Source organism: Merops nubicus, unplaced genomic scaffold (assembly GCF_000691845.1).
Source record: "Merops nubicus isolate BGI_N331 unplaced genomic scaffold, ASM69184v1 scaffold4557, whole genome shotgun sequence".
Classification (NCBI taxonomy): Eukaryota; Metazoa; Chordata; class Aves; order Coraciiformes; family Meropidae; genus Merops; species Merops nubicus.
Genome location: NW_008622156.1, coordinates 1 through 15,283, shown reverse-complemented (window position 1 = coordinate 15,283; position 15,283 = coordinate 1). Strand labels below are relative to the sequence as shown.

General features: G+C 38.1%; 1 protein-coding gene across 1 annotated transcript in view; it reads right to left on the bottom strand.

The window, feature by feature from the left end:
• Positions 1-14,145, bottom strand: part of SMC5 (structural maintenance of chromosomes 5) — a gene marked incomplete at its 5' end in the record, with an annotated part of 34,681 nt that extends 20,536 nt beyond the window's left edge. The window contains 9 exon segments of the mRNA XM_008944670.1: positions 597-729; positions 938-1,032; positions 2,153-2,266; positions 3,951-4,105; positions 5,215-5,470; positions 6,365-6,436; positions 9,406-9,567; positions 12,794-12,934; positions 14,011-14,145. Coding sequence (XP_008942918.1) covers positions 597-729; positions 938-1,032; positions 2,153-2,266; positions 3,951-4,105; positions 5,215-5,470; positions 6,365-6,436; positions 9,406-9,567; positions 12,794-12,934; positions 14,011-14,145 — 1,263 coding nt within the window.
• Between the last annotated feature and the right edge of the window lie 1,138 nt (positions 14,146-15,283).

Below are 15,283 nucleotides of genomic sequence, written 5' to 3'. Positions count from 1 at the left end.
CTAGTCACAGCGCTTGTTGCCCGGAGATTCTTCTCAAAAAAACAACTGTTACTGTTCTCAGAGAACTGCAAACAGTCTTCTGAATTCAAAGAAGAGTTCACTCTCTATACAGGTTAGACAACAACGTCCAGCATAGACAGAGAAGTAAGAATTTAAGTTGAGAACTGTCACGTGAGTTAATCATTATAACCCAGGAATGATGAGTCTGCGAGAACTCCTGAAAGACTAAGGCAGGGAGATTACTCTTAGTGGATGCTCTTAGTCTGTTTCTAAGGATACATAAGATCTACATACTATTTATCACATAAATCCTGACTGAAGCTATACAGCTGTATTTGCTAGAAACTGAATAGGGTTGGAACAGTATGCAGGTAAAAGATTTATTTAACATTCTGTGAAGAACTGCACTAGACTGACTGGATTTGTTAAGATGTCTTGCAATATGTCTGTGTGTAACTAACCGTTCTCACTTCTAGATGCCAAATTAAAAGGCTAAAGCAATTTTTTCTTTTTTTCCCTCCACATTAACTTGCCAAAGAATTTCTGAAATAAAGCTCTAGACCACAGGTGTGTTTGTGCTGTTTAGGGTATCTCACTTTTTCAATCATGTTTCTGGTCTTCTCTGTTCCCACAGGGACATCATGAACACGGTACTGGGAGCAAAGATAACTCATCACAGGAGAAGGAGCATCAAATAGCTCTCGTAAATACGAGAAAAATCCATACCGGCTGAAGAGGAGGAAAAAAAAAAAAAAGCATGCATTAGAAATAAAATTTGGCAGGTTACTTTTGGCTGAAGTTACTGAAAGGTCAGAAAAGCACCACCACTAACCCAGAGCAGAACTAGTGACAATTTGATTTGTGTAGAAAATTCTAATGCACAGCAACAACACCAAAACACAACATCTAAGCCCATGTCCCCCGGACTGATACATACTGTAATTGTTCAATAGGTCTGGAAGGCAAGCTTTCAGCACAGGACTGAGCAGGGGCACACACGGCGTTCACCCTCAGCTGCTGGCGATCGCGCACCTGAACATACATCAGGTTAGGTTGCTTAGTGAATTTGTCAGCTCTTTTTTACCATCTGAAAATCCAGTATTTGTTCTTGATTCACACAACTGGAATTATTTTAAACTGACAGCCTCTGGAAGAATCTGCAGAAATGCACTCTGCCTGAGGGATGACAGAGTTCTCTAAAAGCCAAGCTCAGATAACCTCTCTCCGTGAAAGTACCATGCATCAGAGAAGACAAAAGCAAACATCCAGAGCCAGGTGCTCAATCTAAATAGCCATACTTGATGTAAGAAGGAAGCCACCCCGTTCAGATGGCATTGCCTTTTTGTACAGATAATGGCAGAACACTTGCTACAGAAGCTCTGAAAAGCCTGATCCTAACAGGGCACAAAAGACTGAAGATACAAATGAAAGAGCAGTTTAGCTGGTTACAGCACCCTTGCACTGGGTTCCACAAACATGGAGGCCAGACAAGCCCCCACAACCTCAGGTGTCACCTCTACTGATCACATATATAAAAGTGACTAGCTTCTGTAAAGGGCAGATAGGTCTTCAAAAACTGCAGGGCTGTCTGCCATTAATCACACTGTTCTGTGGAGAGAGTTGGGAAGCATCAAGACAGTTAATGCCATATCTTGTGGCTTTTTTTCTCCTGCATTATCTGTCTGGCTCTTAAAAGGAACAATCTCCTTATCACTGCAGGAAACAGCAGCATTAAGAAAATATAAGCCAGACTTGCTGCTTGGACCATTGTCTTCTCACAAAAGATGTCCCCTCGCCTTTTCAGTCAGGAGGCACTACAAAAGCGTGGTGATAAATTTGTAGCTTCCTGCTCTTGTAATTTTCTGGTACACAGTGTTTTCTCCACAGTGATTACTGCCTTTCAAGAAAGATAAAAAAGTTATTTCTAGAACTAAATATTTTCTTAATATTCCTGCATCCCTCCAATTGGTCTAGGCTCAAAAAAAAAAATAAATCTTACTCCAGAATAAGAAAACCTTTGAATAGTTTGTATTGGCTATTGTTCTGATCTTGCCAACAAAAACTTAATAAATACAGACTTATATGGTAGTCTCTGATATTTAGGGTTCCTTTATCAATATTTAAGCAGTTTTTAAAACCAGTGCCTACTTGCCTCTGCAAGAAACATTTCCATATCTTCTTGACATTCAAAAACGAAAGCCCTCATGTCATTGGAGGAAATGTGGTTTTCAACATATTTAGCATGTCTACTGTCTTTCATATTGATCTGATAAATAAAGGTAATGAGAAAGCGTTTTAATACAATTGCACTTAGCACACCCTCCCCACACTCCCCCAACGTTTTAAGCCATCACATAACATCAAGACCCACATTTAATGAAAATGAAGACATGTTTACAACTCTTTAAAGACATGTTTCCTGACATTTTTTTCAACCAGATCTCTTGGGAGGAAAGGTACAGTAACTCATATTGTCACTATGTTTAGCTTTTAGCCATCCATACCCTTTCTCAGCATTCCTGGAGCTATCGCTGTCTTCACCATACCACCACCCCTCTTCTGCTCCACCCTAACCTTACGGCTGCAGCCACCATCTCTTGTCTGTTCATGTGGCTATGCTCCAACACTACTAAAGGTGTGGTCACTGTTTAGACACAATTAACCAAAGGAATTAAAACCTGAGAATGCCACAATCCACACACTATTCATATGCAGTTCCCATTGATTTGGACACAGTGAACATCATGATATGTAAATACAGTATTGTGAAGCTGTAGAAACCCAGAGATTCTCTTCAGATTATTTAAAAAAAAATTATTTTTTTAAATCCATGTTTAACATAGATGAAGCTTTCCATATATGAATGAAATGTCAATGTTAGAATTCTTTGGTAACTCTCACTAGTAATTAGACATTATGTCACTATACTTGACACACAAAGGTAAATTGTGTAGGTCTGTATGATTTTAACAACCTTTAGTTAGCCAAATGCTGCGTACACTTACTAGCAATTGGAAAGCTACAATTTAGACATACAGGAGACTAACTTGTATTGTATTCAAGAAAACCAATCCAGACATTAGTGGATGTTGCAGAGGTTAATGAGGCCTTCCAAAGGTGGAAGTGATCTTCCAGGAAAAACTGGAAGTTCTGGGAATAAAAGGAAATAACTAGTATTTTATATTGAAGAAGAATAGCTGAACAGTTCTAGCACATGCACAAAGTGTACAAACTGGTATAAACATTCAACTAAATTAAACTGTGGCAATGTACTGTTAAAAGAAGCTTGCAATTCTGGAGAGGAAGAGAAGATTTACACTAGAGTTCCTCATCCTCTTCACATTACATTCAGCACATATTGCAAGAAGCTGGGAATTGTGGAGGAATGTACTAGAAAACAAATAGCCTCTGAAAATTTAGCCCTGCTATTCCTACCTAGTACAGCATCTGTCAAACAAAACACAAAACAAAACTAGGGATAGATGAGGTATTGCTGTGCCTACAGCTGGAGGTTGAAAGCAAACCATGAAACACCTGCGGATCCTCGTTGTCACGTGCCACAATTCTGTAACCATTGCTGAGCAAGTTGTGCTATAAAGGAAGGTATTTAGTTACAACTACCACTGCGCTTTTTTAAGCAGTAAGTAAGAACTGCTGAAGCCTAAGTAACTGGAGGTACCTTAGAGGAAATCTACAATTGGCACCTTAATAAAAGCCCACTCCTTGAAAAAGGAAGGGGAAAGAACCACCCAGTCTTACTCAGTGTTGAGTACCACTACACTGCCTACAGAAATAAAATTACAAATAGCTCACCATGCTAATGTATCTTGTATGTAACTGGCAGCTCATTTCAAGATGCATCTTAAAACTCTTAAAGTAACCCTCAAAGTCTTGCAAAGCATAAATAAACATTACACTGGTTAGAGTGATACGTAAGTAAATTTTCTTACCTCAAGCATCATAGGCTCACAAACTCTTTTTTTAAACTTGTCTTTGTTGTTTCTTAGCCACATGAGAGCAGAGTATGTGTCGCGGAATCTCCCTTTAAGATTCTCTTCCTTCATATTCATTATATTATTAAGTTGTCCAAGGTGATCAATTATTCCTGTAATTTAAGGCAGTTTCTTAGAGTAAATAGATATTAGAACGGGCATTTTCTGCTATTTATTGACTATGATACACCAGCAACAGGGATGTCAGGACATTGTAAGAACTAAGAGTTTTGGTTCCCACAGTCAAGATACTGCCTATTCTAAGGAAATATTAAGAACTTTTACAGCTTAAAATCTAAAATAAAATCCAGACAAACTAAGAGAACGATGAAATGTGGTAGTACAGTAAAACCACAGTATTTTAGTCCTAAAAATAGCTCTCTTCAGAACTTGTTGTACCTTTGTATTTAAAACCAAAAATGCGCCAAGATGAAAAATGGTAGTGGGACTAGCAACCTAAATGCAGAAAGCAGAAATTGTGAAAATAGACTGTGTGCAAAAGCATCTGGTATTCAGGAGAAACAGGATTGAATACTTCTGTGCTTCTCAAGGCAAAAATACATACTGTCTCATTTTCTAAGTCACTTGATCTCTCTGTGCCTCGGTTTCATCTTGGATTCTCCAACACGTGACAGGCAGGCAGGCAGGTATGCGTGAATGTACTGCATTCACTGAGGAATACACACAGCACACCCTGCACACCCAGCTACAGTTTTTAAATCCTGTTTCTCAGAAAGAACTAATTGTAAATCCTAAGTTATTGTGAAGGAGTTTACTATAACCAAGGTTAGCTCAAGTTCATCTAGAAAGGACTAAAGCAGCATCAATTTTAAACACTGCATCTTCAAAGCAAACCCCTTTTTGCTTTGGGTTTATTTTTTTTTTTTGTATCCTGCTAACACTACACACCCTCATTTAGTAACAGGAAAAAAATGAAGCAGGTAAAGCACTCGCTTACGCAGAGATCAGAGGAAACTAATTTTTCAGAAGGACAGTTTTAAGGTCAATTGCCACTTTTGAATCTTTGTTTTTCTATTTTGAAAGCGGTTTCTGCTACTTCTAATAAAACTGATAGCAGACAAGAGAATTGCTGTACATTTAAGCTAGAACTGTGAGGCTTGAGGTAGATGCCTCAAATTATTTCACTACAGTAGGACAAGTACATTCTGTACAGTTAAGAAAAAAAAAAGAAAAAAAATCAACAAATCCTCAAATAACTTACTTCTCTTTTCCCTGTCTTGGTTCATTTTCTCTGCTGTTAGATCACTGATATCACTATCAATATTTGCCCTTTCTTCTTGCAATTTTTTCAGCTCAATATTAACAGCATCTACTTGTGGCTGAAGATTCTCACAGACTGCCATTGTACTGAGCTCATTCTTCCAGTCCTCTATCATCTTCCGAGTGTCATATACTCTCCTCTGTCTGTCCATTTCTTCATCTTTTTTCATTCTCAAAGCTTGATGAATTTCTTCAATCTAAGAATTGGATTTCCAACATTAAAGTAGTATACAAAAATATACAACAAATACTGAGGAAATCTGTGCAACTCTTATTAAATGCCAATGTAACAATGCACTAAAGCTGTAACAGTCTGTTATAGTTCCAATAGCCCCAGGACATTTGAAAAATTGACAAGATTTTATTAATATTTACAAACATTTAAGCAAAAATACTAGCAAGCCTTTAAATCAATTCTTGCAATTTCTTTATTCTTACAAAAGCAGAAGCTTAGAGCTTAAGATTTCCTCAACACATACGAAAGTTATATTAAGATTGTATAAAACCTACAAGAACACATGATGTACAACATTGGCTCTGCACCCTTATGTATTTAATTTATACATTTCTTGACTGAGTGCTTAGATGAAGTTCTGTAACTGTTTTACCTATCTTTAAAAAAAAAATGCTCCACATATACACTTAACAGAAGCAATAGCCCTAGTTTCATTTGAGGGCACATTTAATGCTGAGTACATACAATACTACAAAGGCTGTACCTTTTCAAGGAACGTCTGTAATATATAGTATATATGCACACACTTTCTAGTCCTACATCTGTGGCATCAAGGGAACTGATTTCACACAGCATGCACCTGTCTGTCAGTAGTACCTGTTTGACTATTAGGTATTTTAAAGATTTACTGTGTACTGGAGGGAGTAAACAGTGCAAGCACTTGCAACCTCTTCAGAGAAATTTCCTTCTCCAATAGCAAAAGAGCAGACAAAAAAACCCCAAACACATCTGTGTTTTACTGCAAAATTTAAGAAGTAGCATTTTGCTTGAATATGCTACAGCATATGCCATAGCTAGTACTGAATTAAAACACTAGCAAAGAAACACCAAAAGTTAAAAATATCAAGACTCTTACTTGTTTATCTTTCATCTCCAGAGCATCTTGCTTCTCTTTACATTTTTGAGAAATATCTTTGATTTCAGCAGCCTGCATATAGCAATATATTTGTATTAGTCATAAATTCAATTATAGCTATATTTTTTAAAAAAGCACATTCTGCATGTATATGTAAAAATAACATTCTGTATATGTATAACTAAGCATTTACTCCACATTTTACTACTGCCAAAGTCATACTTAGCCCTTTCTTATTTTTTTTTTACCTGTAACACATCTATTTTCAGCAATTTGTGAAGAATTGAATAATGGCATATAAACTTTGCACAACCATTCAGCTAAAAATCTGCAAGTTCAGACATGACAGATAGTGGAAGCCTCCTAACCAAATCTGAAATTAAAATAACTCCATCCTTGATTTCAATGAAAATGTTACAGTCAGATCCTTACACATACAAAATGTTCTTGCCTCTTCTTCCAAACTATACCAAGAAAAGCTTATACTTGGAGCGAGAAACACTAAAGTTCCTAGGCACAGGACAACCAAAACAGAATTGTCAAAGTCATCCTACCTCTCAAGTGTATTGTGCTGGAGCCACATCCTACAAAGCTGAGCTTGACAACTTGCTGGCTCATGTGTAGGCACTCATGTCTCTACTCTTTATTCTTCTCAGCTTGTAGAATAATAGAGGTTGGAAGGGACTTCTGGTCATCACCCATTCCAGTTCCTTGCTCAAAGAAGGTCCTACCAGGCCAGGCTGCCTAGGCACTTGTTCAACCAAGTCCTGAACGCAGCAGAAGTGTACTACACTTTCTCTACAAACTTAATTCCTCCTTCCCTGAACCCTTGAGCCTAAAACCAGTGCAATCAGAATACTAGAACACTGCAGAGGGATGGAAGGACTGTAAGGAAACTCCAGTGCAGACACAGAAAGAAACACACACAGCACCCTCTCTGGAAGAACTGTATTCCTAGAAACCAAGTCACACTGAAAATGCTAACATAGATCAAGAATGGAGAAATAAAACTATGCAGAATCTTTTCCTTCCCACAATGTGAAAGATGCACATACAATTAAGATCCTGACTCTACAATTGTTTGCACAAAGCCAACATGGAACAATACACCTCTATGCTATGCAGTGCTGATTCTGTGACACTCCCTCAGACCTCAGCCAGGCACCATGAAGAGGAATCTCTTCCACATGAAACTGATGCAGAAGATTTACAAAACAATTCTGAAGGCTCTCAAAATAAGAATACTAGTAAGGAACTGAAACTCAAGTTTTCAATTAGCATTACATTTTTGGTTATGATATTTATACATACATTTATCTTACAGAACAGATTTATCAACCCTAATTGTCTTTATGGTTTTCATGGTATGACCACAACACACCACTTTATACTGTCAAATATTGCCAAAAAAAGTTGCATTGCACAGTCCACTCTGTTCAAACGCCTTTAAAGAGCCTAACGTGAAAACTATTCTCAGCTTCTCCCATTTATAGGAATATAGCTCAATGCTTCTCAGAATTGTGGCAGCAATATTTCAGCAGAATTCTTTCATATTTGTATAAATTACATTAGTATGACATTAATTAAAGTAGAAGACATGAACGAAAACGAGCAGGATAATACCATGTGGTGAATATAAAGCTGAGCACTTCATAAGCATGAAGGCCATTACTGCATTATGAAAACTAATTTCAAGCTTCCAGCTGCTAACTCTCATCTATGGAAGTACACTTACATTTAAACAACAAAAAACCCAGAAAACAAAACCTGCAACCACACCCCAAAAATCCCATTTCAATAGCACTGTAACTTTTTAAAGCACTTAGGTGTTTTGAATCACAGCATAATAAACTCTTGAAGTACTGTGGAGCACAAAATTAAAAGGATATATTTAGCAAAGGGCTTTCTTAATAATGCACTTGCATGAGCACTATCACCTGGTACAGTTAACATCACAACAAAACCATAAGTAGTGTAAACAACACCTGTGCTTTTTGTTTCTCTGGTCTTTTTGTTTTGTTTTATTTCAGTTTTTCTGGTTCTGTGGTTTCTTTCTTCTGTTGGTGGGGGAAAGTGCTGGTTTTTTAAGGAAAGCACATGAATAGTGTACTAGCTCTCAGCGGACTAAATGCAACTGGAGCTTTAGACCCTGTTTCTGTAAGATGCTTTATCACAGCAGTCCTCTACAGGTGTGACACGTGTCTCCACACCAAGTCCTTTGATGTGATCAGTTCTCTTCAAACAGAACCCACTGCAGAAAATTTTCATGTTGTCACTTAACTATGATTATACCTTAAAATTTTGTGCAGCCAATGCACAGAATGATTTCTGCAGCCTTAACAGCATATGATAGTTAAAATCCTGCAGAGAATTAACAGTACTTCCCTATTTGTTGCACAGAAATGCTAGTTTTTGATACCCAAGAGAGAAGCTACTCAAAAACCAGACAGTAAGCTGTCAGACATGGCTGTGTTTACCATTACATTACCTCATGCTTAGAAGTATTCTGAACTGATGAAGGATTACTGCTTAATAGAAGTCACACTTTACTTATTGAATTAGGTTAAAAATTAGAGGCAAATTTCTATGCCAGAGGAATTGCAATTTAGCTTAAAAATTAACCAGCCAAACTAGCTACATTTTGAGAAAATAAAGAGCATAAGCACATTAGAACAGATTAAAAGAGGCAACTAATTCAGTGTAAGTATCTAAATTAGATGTTGTATATCCTTGAAGATTTTGAAAGTTCTATGACGAGAATTACAGAATGTGCATGCTCTTGCAATGCCAAGAGAGTGGCTTTTCAGAGCTGCTACTGAAAATTTACCAGAAAGTGTACTCCATGATTTTTACTGTTTTCAATGGAACACAGACATGGAGAAGGCAGGAGAAGAAAGGGCACAAGTACTTCAGAAAAACATCTTCTGAAACACATCATTATGGTGCAGTAGAAAGAAAGAGATTATTGCTTTATTTTGCAAAAGCTGAACATGGAACACATGAAATATTGCATACATCAGCTGAGAATTTGAAACACCTACCTTATCTCTGATTTCCATATCCAGATTCTTAAAACTTTCTTCAGTTTCTTGGATTTTTTTTGTCACTGGGGACTGCATTTCTTTCAGATTCTTCACTACTTTCTTGGCTTGATCTCGGCTTTGTTTCACCTTCTCATGCTGCTGACGAACATTTTCATATTCCTTGGAGGAGTTGAAACTAAAATAAAGACTTGTTTCCTATTTCAAGATTTTATACTGCTCTAACATTTTATTCAATTGTACATGAGTTTTAAGAGAAAACCCTCATTCAGAAGCTAGTATTAGAGCAGCTGCTGAAGTAATCTTCCTGTTACTAGCCACTATGACTAGGAGGTGTTCACTGGGGACTAAAAGATCTCTATAAGCACACACATTTAGTAGTTCCCATATAACACGCAATTCAAGTAACAGAAGAAACAACCAATTTGTCTGCAATTACTTTGCCTCAAAGTCCACCTGGGATTGGTGTGGAAAAAGTAATTCTTTAGCCCCTTCTGGCCCTAGCTTGAGCCCTACTTAGGCATAAGTCCTCAAACTACGGAGCAAATAACCACAGAAACTCCAGGAGAAAGAACAGGAAGGAGCTGGACATATCATCAGAGCCAGCCACAGAAAAAAAAGCCTAAAGTAAACCAAGGGGAGAGAGCAGACTAGAACCTCAGAAAACAATCAGGATCTCCACCACACACTACAAATAATAGAGAAGTCACCATCTAAGGAGTTTAAATGGAGATGCATTCCTGAGAAGGAGACGGTAACCAGTGTGGTGACCAAGAACCTCTGCTTCAAGAAACTGGGAATTTGGAGGAGAAAATAGTTTGGGCTGAAGGAATCATTACTAGTGAATTTTTTTGGTGTTATACTCTCTGGAGGAAAAAAAAAAAAAATCCTAAACCCAAAAATGAACCAACTAAACAAAAAAAAGAACATGACATTTAATGACTGTTAAGTTTAAAATTTAGCTCTGCTTTAAATAAGGTATTATATTTCAAGACTAAAGCAAATGCACACACATGCAATTACACCTCGTTTTGTAAGATACAAGCATCTTACATTCGGTAAGATAAGCACAGGCAAGTTTCCCTCGAAATTGCCTTGACATGGTTTTTATACAGCAAACCCCTTTCACACTTTAAGATGACCCGACTTTCACTAGACATCTGTATTTTGATAACCTCTAAGCAAATAACCCTGATGCTTGTAATTATGCACTTAGCTAAAGATCTGCATAACTTCCAAAGGATTTGATCTCTCCCAAGAGATACCTGCACCTAAGCTACATAACAAAGCTCTTCTCAGCTGTGAACGAAAGAGAAGGAAAAGAAGAATGAGCACCACGTGGTCAAAACACACTTCAGTATTACATGTTTTCAGGACATTTACAGCAGGAGGAATAACACCTCCTGTTGCTATGCTACTTAAAACAGTATACCTTATGGGGTACTGTACTACCTTAAGCTTAAGTTTGGAGAGTAAGAACTGCCTTTTCTTTAAGGCCCTGCAAAAGAAGGGCTATCAATGTCAAAAAGACTGTAGTTCTTTAAATCTGCTCACTGATTGTAGATGACACAATCATTTGATCGAAATCCCGTTACACAGAAGAACATAAAATATCCCCAAAATCACCGAGTTCACATTAGTAGATGTGAATCTAACGCATGCCTAGGGTTCATTTTATGGAATTTAAAGCAGATGCTCAAAAGCCTATTAGACATAGACATACACAAAAATAATACGTAGTCCTGCACATGAAGAAGCAGCTGGCACTAACTATAGAGAAAACACCTGACTAGAAAAGCATTCCTCAGGCAAACAGCAGTGGGGCCTTCAGAACAAAAATAGTGTTCTACAGTGGTCAAACAGTAAAGGAAGTTCAGCACTAGACCTTCTCTTTTACATCAGGATCAAGAGACTACTGTCATATTTCAGTTCACCTGCTGCTACCAGTTGAGGCTGAGATGGCAACTAAACGAATGACAGATGCTCCCTACTAACATCTCTCCCTTCTCAGAAGGGAGCCAATAATAAGACAGCGGTGAATGAGTAAGGATGAAGAAGTCAGTCTAAATTCATTTAAGAAACATGTACCTAACAGCAACGTACCCAAACTTATGGAAGGCAATTTAACTGACAGCAGATAAGATTCCTAACTTAATTTCCTCCTGCCAGCTTCCAGCCAGCCTTCAGAGTTCTGCATCTGCAAATATCTTAGAGAACAACCACTATCAGTGTACACTAATTATGTGAGACCTATATGTCTCCTAATAAAACAACTCTCTCCTTGCTAACCCAGCCAGGCTAATACATGTGTAGTAAGAAAAACTTGGAATCATTCAGCTAGTGCAGAAGTCCAGTCCCAATGGCACATAGAGGATACAGCCCACCTCCTTAACACCCACCACTATCCATCTATTTCAAGTACTGCTCCTATAGCCCTCTGTGCTGAAGGCAGTGAAGGTACATCCCTTGAATTTTGCTGCTCCTCAAGACAGAGGGACATAAAGTTCTTCGTATACCCCTGTGAGGCTTTATCTGCAGAAGTGCTGCAGAGTACCTCAGCAGTCTTCTGCATCCTCCACAAATATTACACACAGGTTTTTGCAAGTTCTACATCTGTGTTTCATTAATTCTGTAAATCTTGCAAACAAAACAGACAGCATATTGCTTCAAAACAGTACAATCTACATCAGTTTAAACTGTTTATTACTAATTTGCTCTAACTGATCATTAAACTGAACTACAAGCACTGAGGTGTTCTTCAGAAAGACTTATTTTACTTTGTATACATGACATGTCCTTGACTCCAGGCTCTTCAAAATTTGCTTAAAATTTTCATCTCTCTAAAAGCCACTATTTTTGACTGACAACCTATATTCATTATGATTTTTTGTCAAACACACCAAACCTAAATTAATAAATAAAATTAGCAAAGGGGGAAGGCAACCTGTTAAAAAAACCAACCAACCAACAACAAGAACAAAAAACAAACAAAACTCACATTCTTTTAAAAAAACATTTCAGGTGAAGTAGCAAGCAGAACCGTCCAGGCACTTAAACTAAAGTCAGTTGTGTCTGCAAGGAATAAAAAAACGAGTACTGCTCCTGACCCATACTGCTGGCTTTCCTAACTGGGCAGTGACTATGTAAGTTAAATCTTAAGCAACGTCTCCAGACCAGCTGCATATGCAGTCAAACCTCTGATCAATGGTAGGCCGAGAACAGTATTTCAAGACCTGTTCCTCTTTGCACTAAGCGACTGTAATGATGTTCATGTTACTCTGGTCAAGTTCCTTTTAAAGAAACTTCTGGTGTACGTTTGACATTGCAGTATCAGAAAAATGTTAGGGTTACGTAAGAAAAACCATGAAAGGAAAATTAAAAAACTTACCACCCAAGGCCTTTTCCTCTCAAGCATATCAATCAAGTCCAGGTGGCGCTTGCGCTCGTGGTATCTGTCCACATCTTGTTTGTACCGTTCAATCCTCTGTCTCATCTTCTCCAGGGAGTTAGCCTTGTCTCTGCACAAGTTCTGCAAGAAAATACATTTTCATGTTTTGCAGTATCCATTTTGTGAAAACACTTTTCAGAAAGTGTCCACATCTGACCTGCACATTAAAGCAGAAATTTAACACTAGAGAGGACATTCTAGTATAGCAGCAGAGGTGAACAAACCAACTGGGGATAGCTCTCCAGACTTTTAAAGTCTGTTTACTACATATTTTCTGTGAAAACAAATCCAATTTAAACAGAAAGTGTAACATGAAGAATATATATATATATATACACACACACATATTTAAAATTTTTCTCAAGAAGTTAATCCCTACAACTCAAGCCTCCATTAATCTAGATGCTTCGAAACCACCATAACTTGTTCTGACAAACACAGGTAGCAAAAACAGGTCTGAAAGACCTTGCAGAGATTTAAGAAATTATTAAGGTTGCTAGGTGAGCACAGCCTGTAGGAGTGGGAACGCATGCGCGTGCAAGCAGGAGAAGCAGCAGCAGAACAAAGGTTTAACAGAATGGCCCGTACAGCTAATGACAGGCACTCTTCCCAGAACATGGCTCCCAAGGCCTCATTCCCAGCCCTAACAGCCAGGAACAGGTTATTTCTGCAAAGATCTCTGAGCCTGAGCTCTGGTAAGATTGCAGCAGTAGTAACTGCCAGGGAAAGATGTTGCCTCCTAGAACCAGCATGGCAACAACATTGCCGCTGGTTGCAAACACTCTCCCTTCTCCCCTTTGCCCGCTCCCATTCCAAACCAGCAAAAACGGGTAGCAGGCAACAATCATCCCTGTAATTTATGGACCTCTAAAGCAAAGTTGTTGCTAATCAAGAATCACAGAGAAGCTATGAGCACTTGGCAACAGGCATCCCTTATCCTCTGTTCCCAGACAAGTGCATAAGTGTCTTCATGCTTATGAGCACCTGAGTGTTGGAGTGAATGAATTCTGAGAGAAGACAAGCACAATGTGGCAAAATCAACTTACCACAGACTCTGTAAAAAAATACCACCTAACTCTGTAAGACCTCACATTAAATGTTATTAAGCTGATTCTCCTATAGTCACTGCTTTATGTCTTTAGAGTGTGCATTTTTACCTCCAGCTCTCTTTCCTTTTCTCGGAAGTTTTTCAGTTCACAGTGAAATTGGTACATTTCTGGAGGACCAACAGATTTTTCAGTAGCTTCAAGCAGCTCAATCTTACTCAGTTTTGCAAATTCTCCAACTTTGTCCTACAAAAGGAAAAAAAAAACAGTTACAGAAGTAGAGTATTAATTAGAACAGTGCAATACAGTAATACTGGATTTATATACAACTTGCTTCTCATGATCATCACCTGATTTACAGTTCTATGCCAAATAGCTCTTAAGCACAGGATGACCATCTCATAGACCAGCAACGAAATCCTCCTGAACATTTTTACAGCTTTATACATGGTTTTCTTGGAGCTGTTCTGGAAAGATCTAAGCAGAAACCTTAGCTGTTCTTAGCTGTTTAGCAGCTTTTGAGTGTAGCTGTTGACGACCTGCGTTGGTTCACTGTTTTTGAATTTGCTGTCATTCTTCTGAGGCAGTCTAGGACAGACAGTCAAAGGATTTAGTCTACTGAATTCTTAACTTTGCTTCTCAGGCTGCTGAGGCTACACCTTTCCAGTATAAATGCTATGATCAACTCAAAGGTTAAGCCATGTGGAAGTTAATATTAAGGCTGGCAGCCAGCGGTATCAGGAAGCTTTGCTGCTTTGCAAGGCAGAGGAACAGCTCAAAACCAAGTCTGAAAGTGTGTTTTGCAACTGCTACAGCAGCAGAGAGCAAATAACCCAAAACTTTAAATGCAGTAATATTCACTGGATGTTTATGTACTAAAGAAAAAAGCTGTTTTCAACAAAAAGGTTATGCTGGGAGGAAAGTTCTGCTCTCAAAAAATACTGTGAATATGTAAAAAGAAAAAAAACCAGCACCCTAGAACATGTTTTCCCAATATTAGCTTTCTAAATGTTAATGTTTCTCAGTGTGTCTTCTGGAATGCACTTCTGCTTAAATACAACAATAAACCCATGGCTGGCTAGGGTCTGATAAGGATTCCTTTTACTACCGTTCCTTATGATCCAAATAAACTAGGAAGGTCTTAGGAAGAAACCCTCCATTAACTTTCTTTAATGTGCAATCGTGAGGCAGATTAGCTATCTGCACAGAAATCCTGACAGGCCTGAGCATAGATCTGGATATGGAAACTGCTTGTCATATCATTTAATATTCTGTCTCCTTTAAGAGCTATCTTCCATCAGGATGATTTTACACATACATGATTTGATCCTAAATATCTTTGAGTCCTGCGCTATGCTTAAGTGTTGTGGTTTGAGGCTTGGAA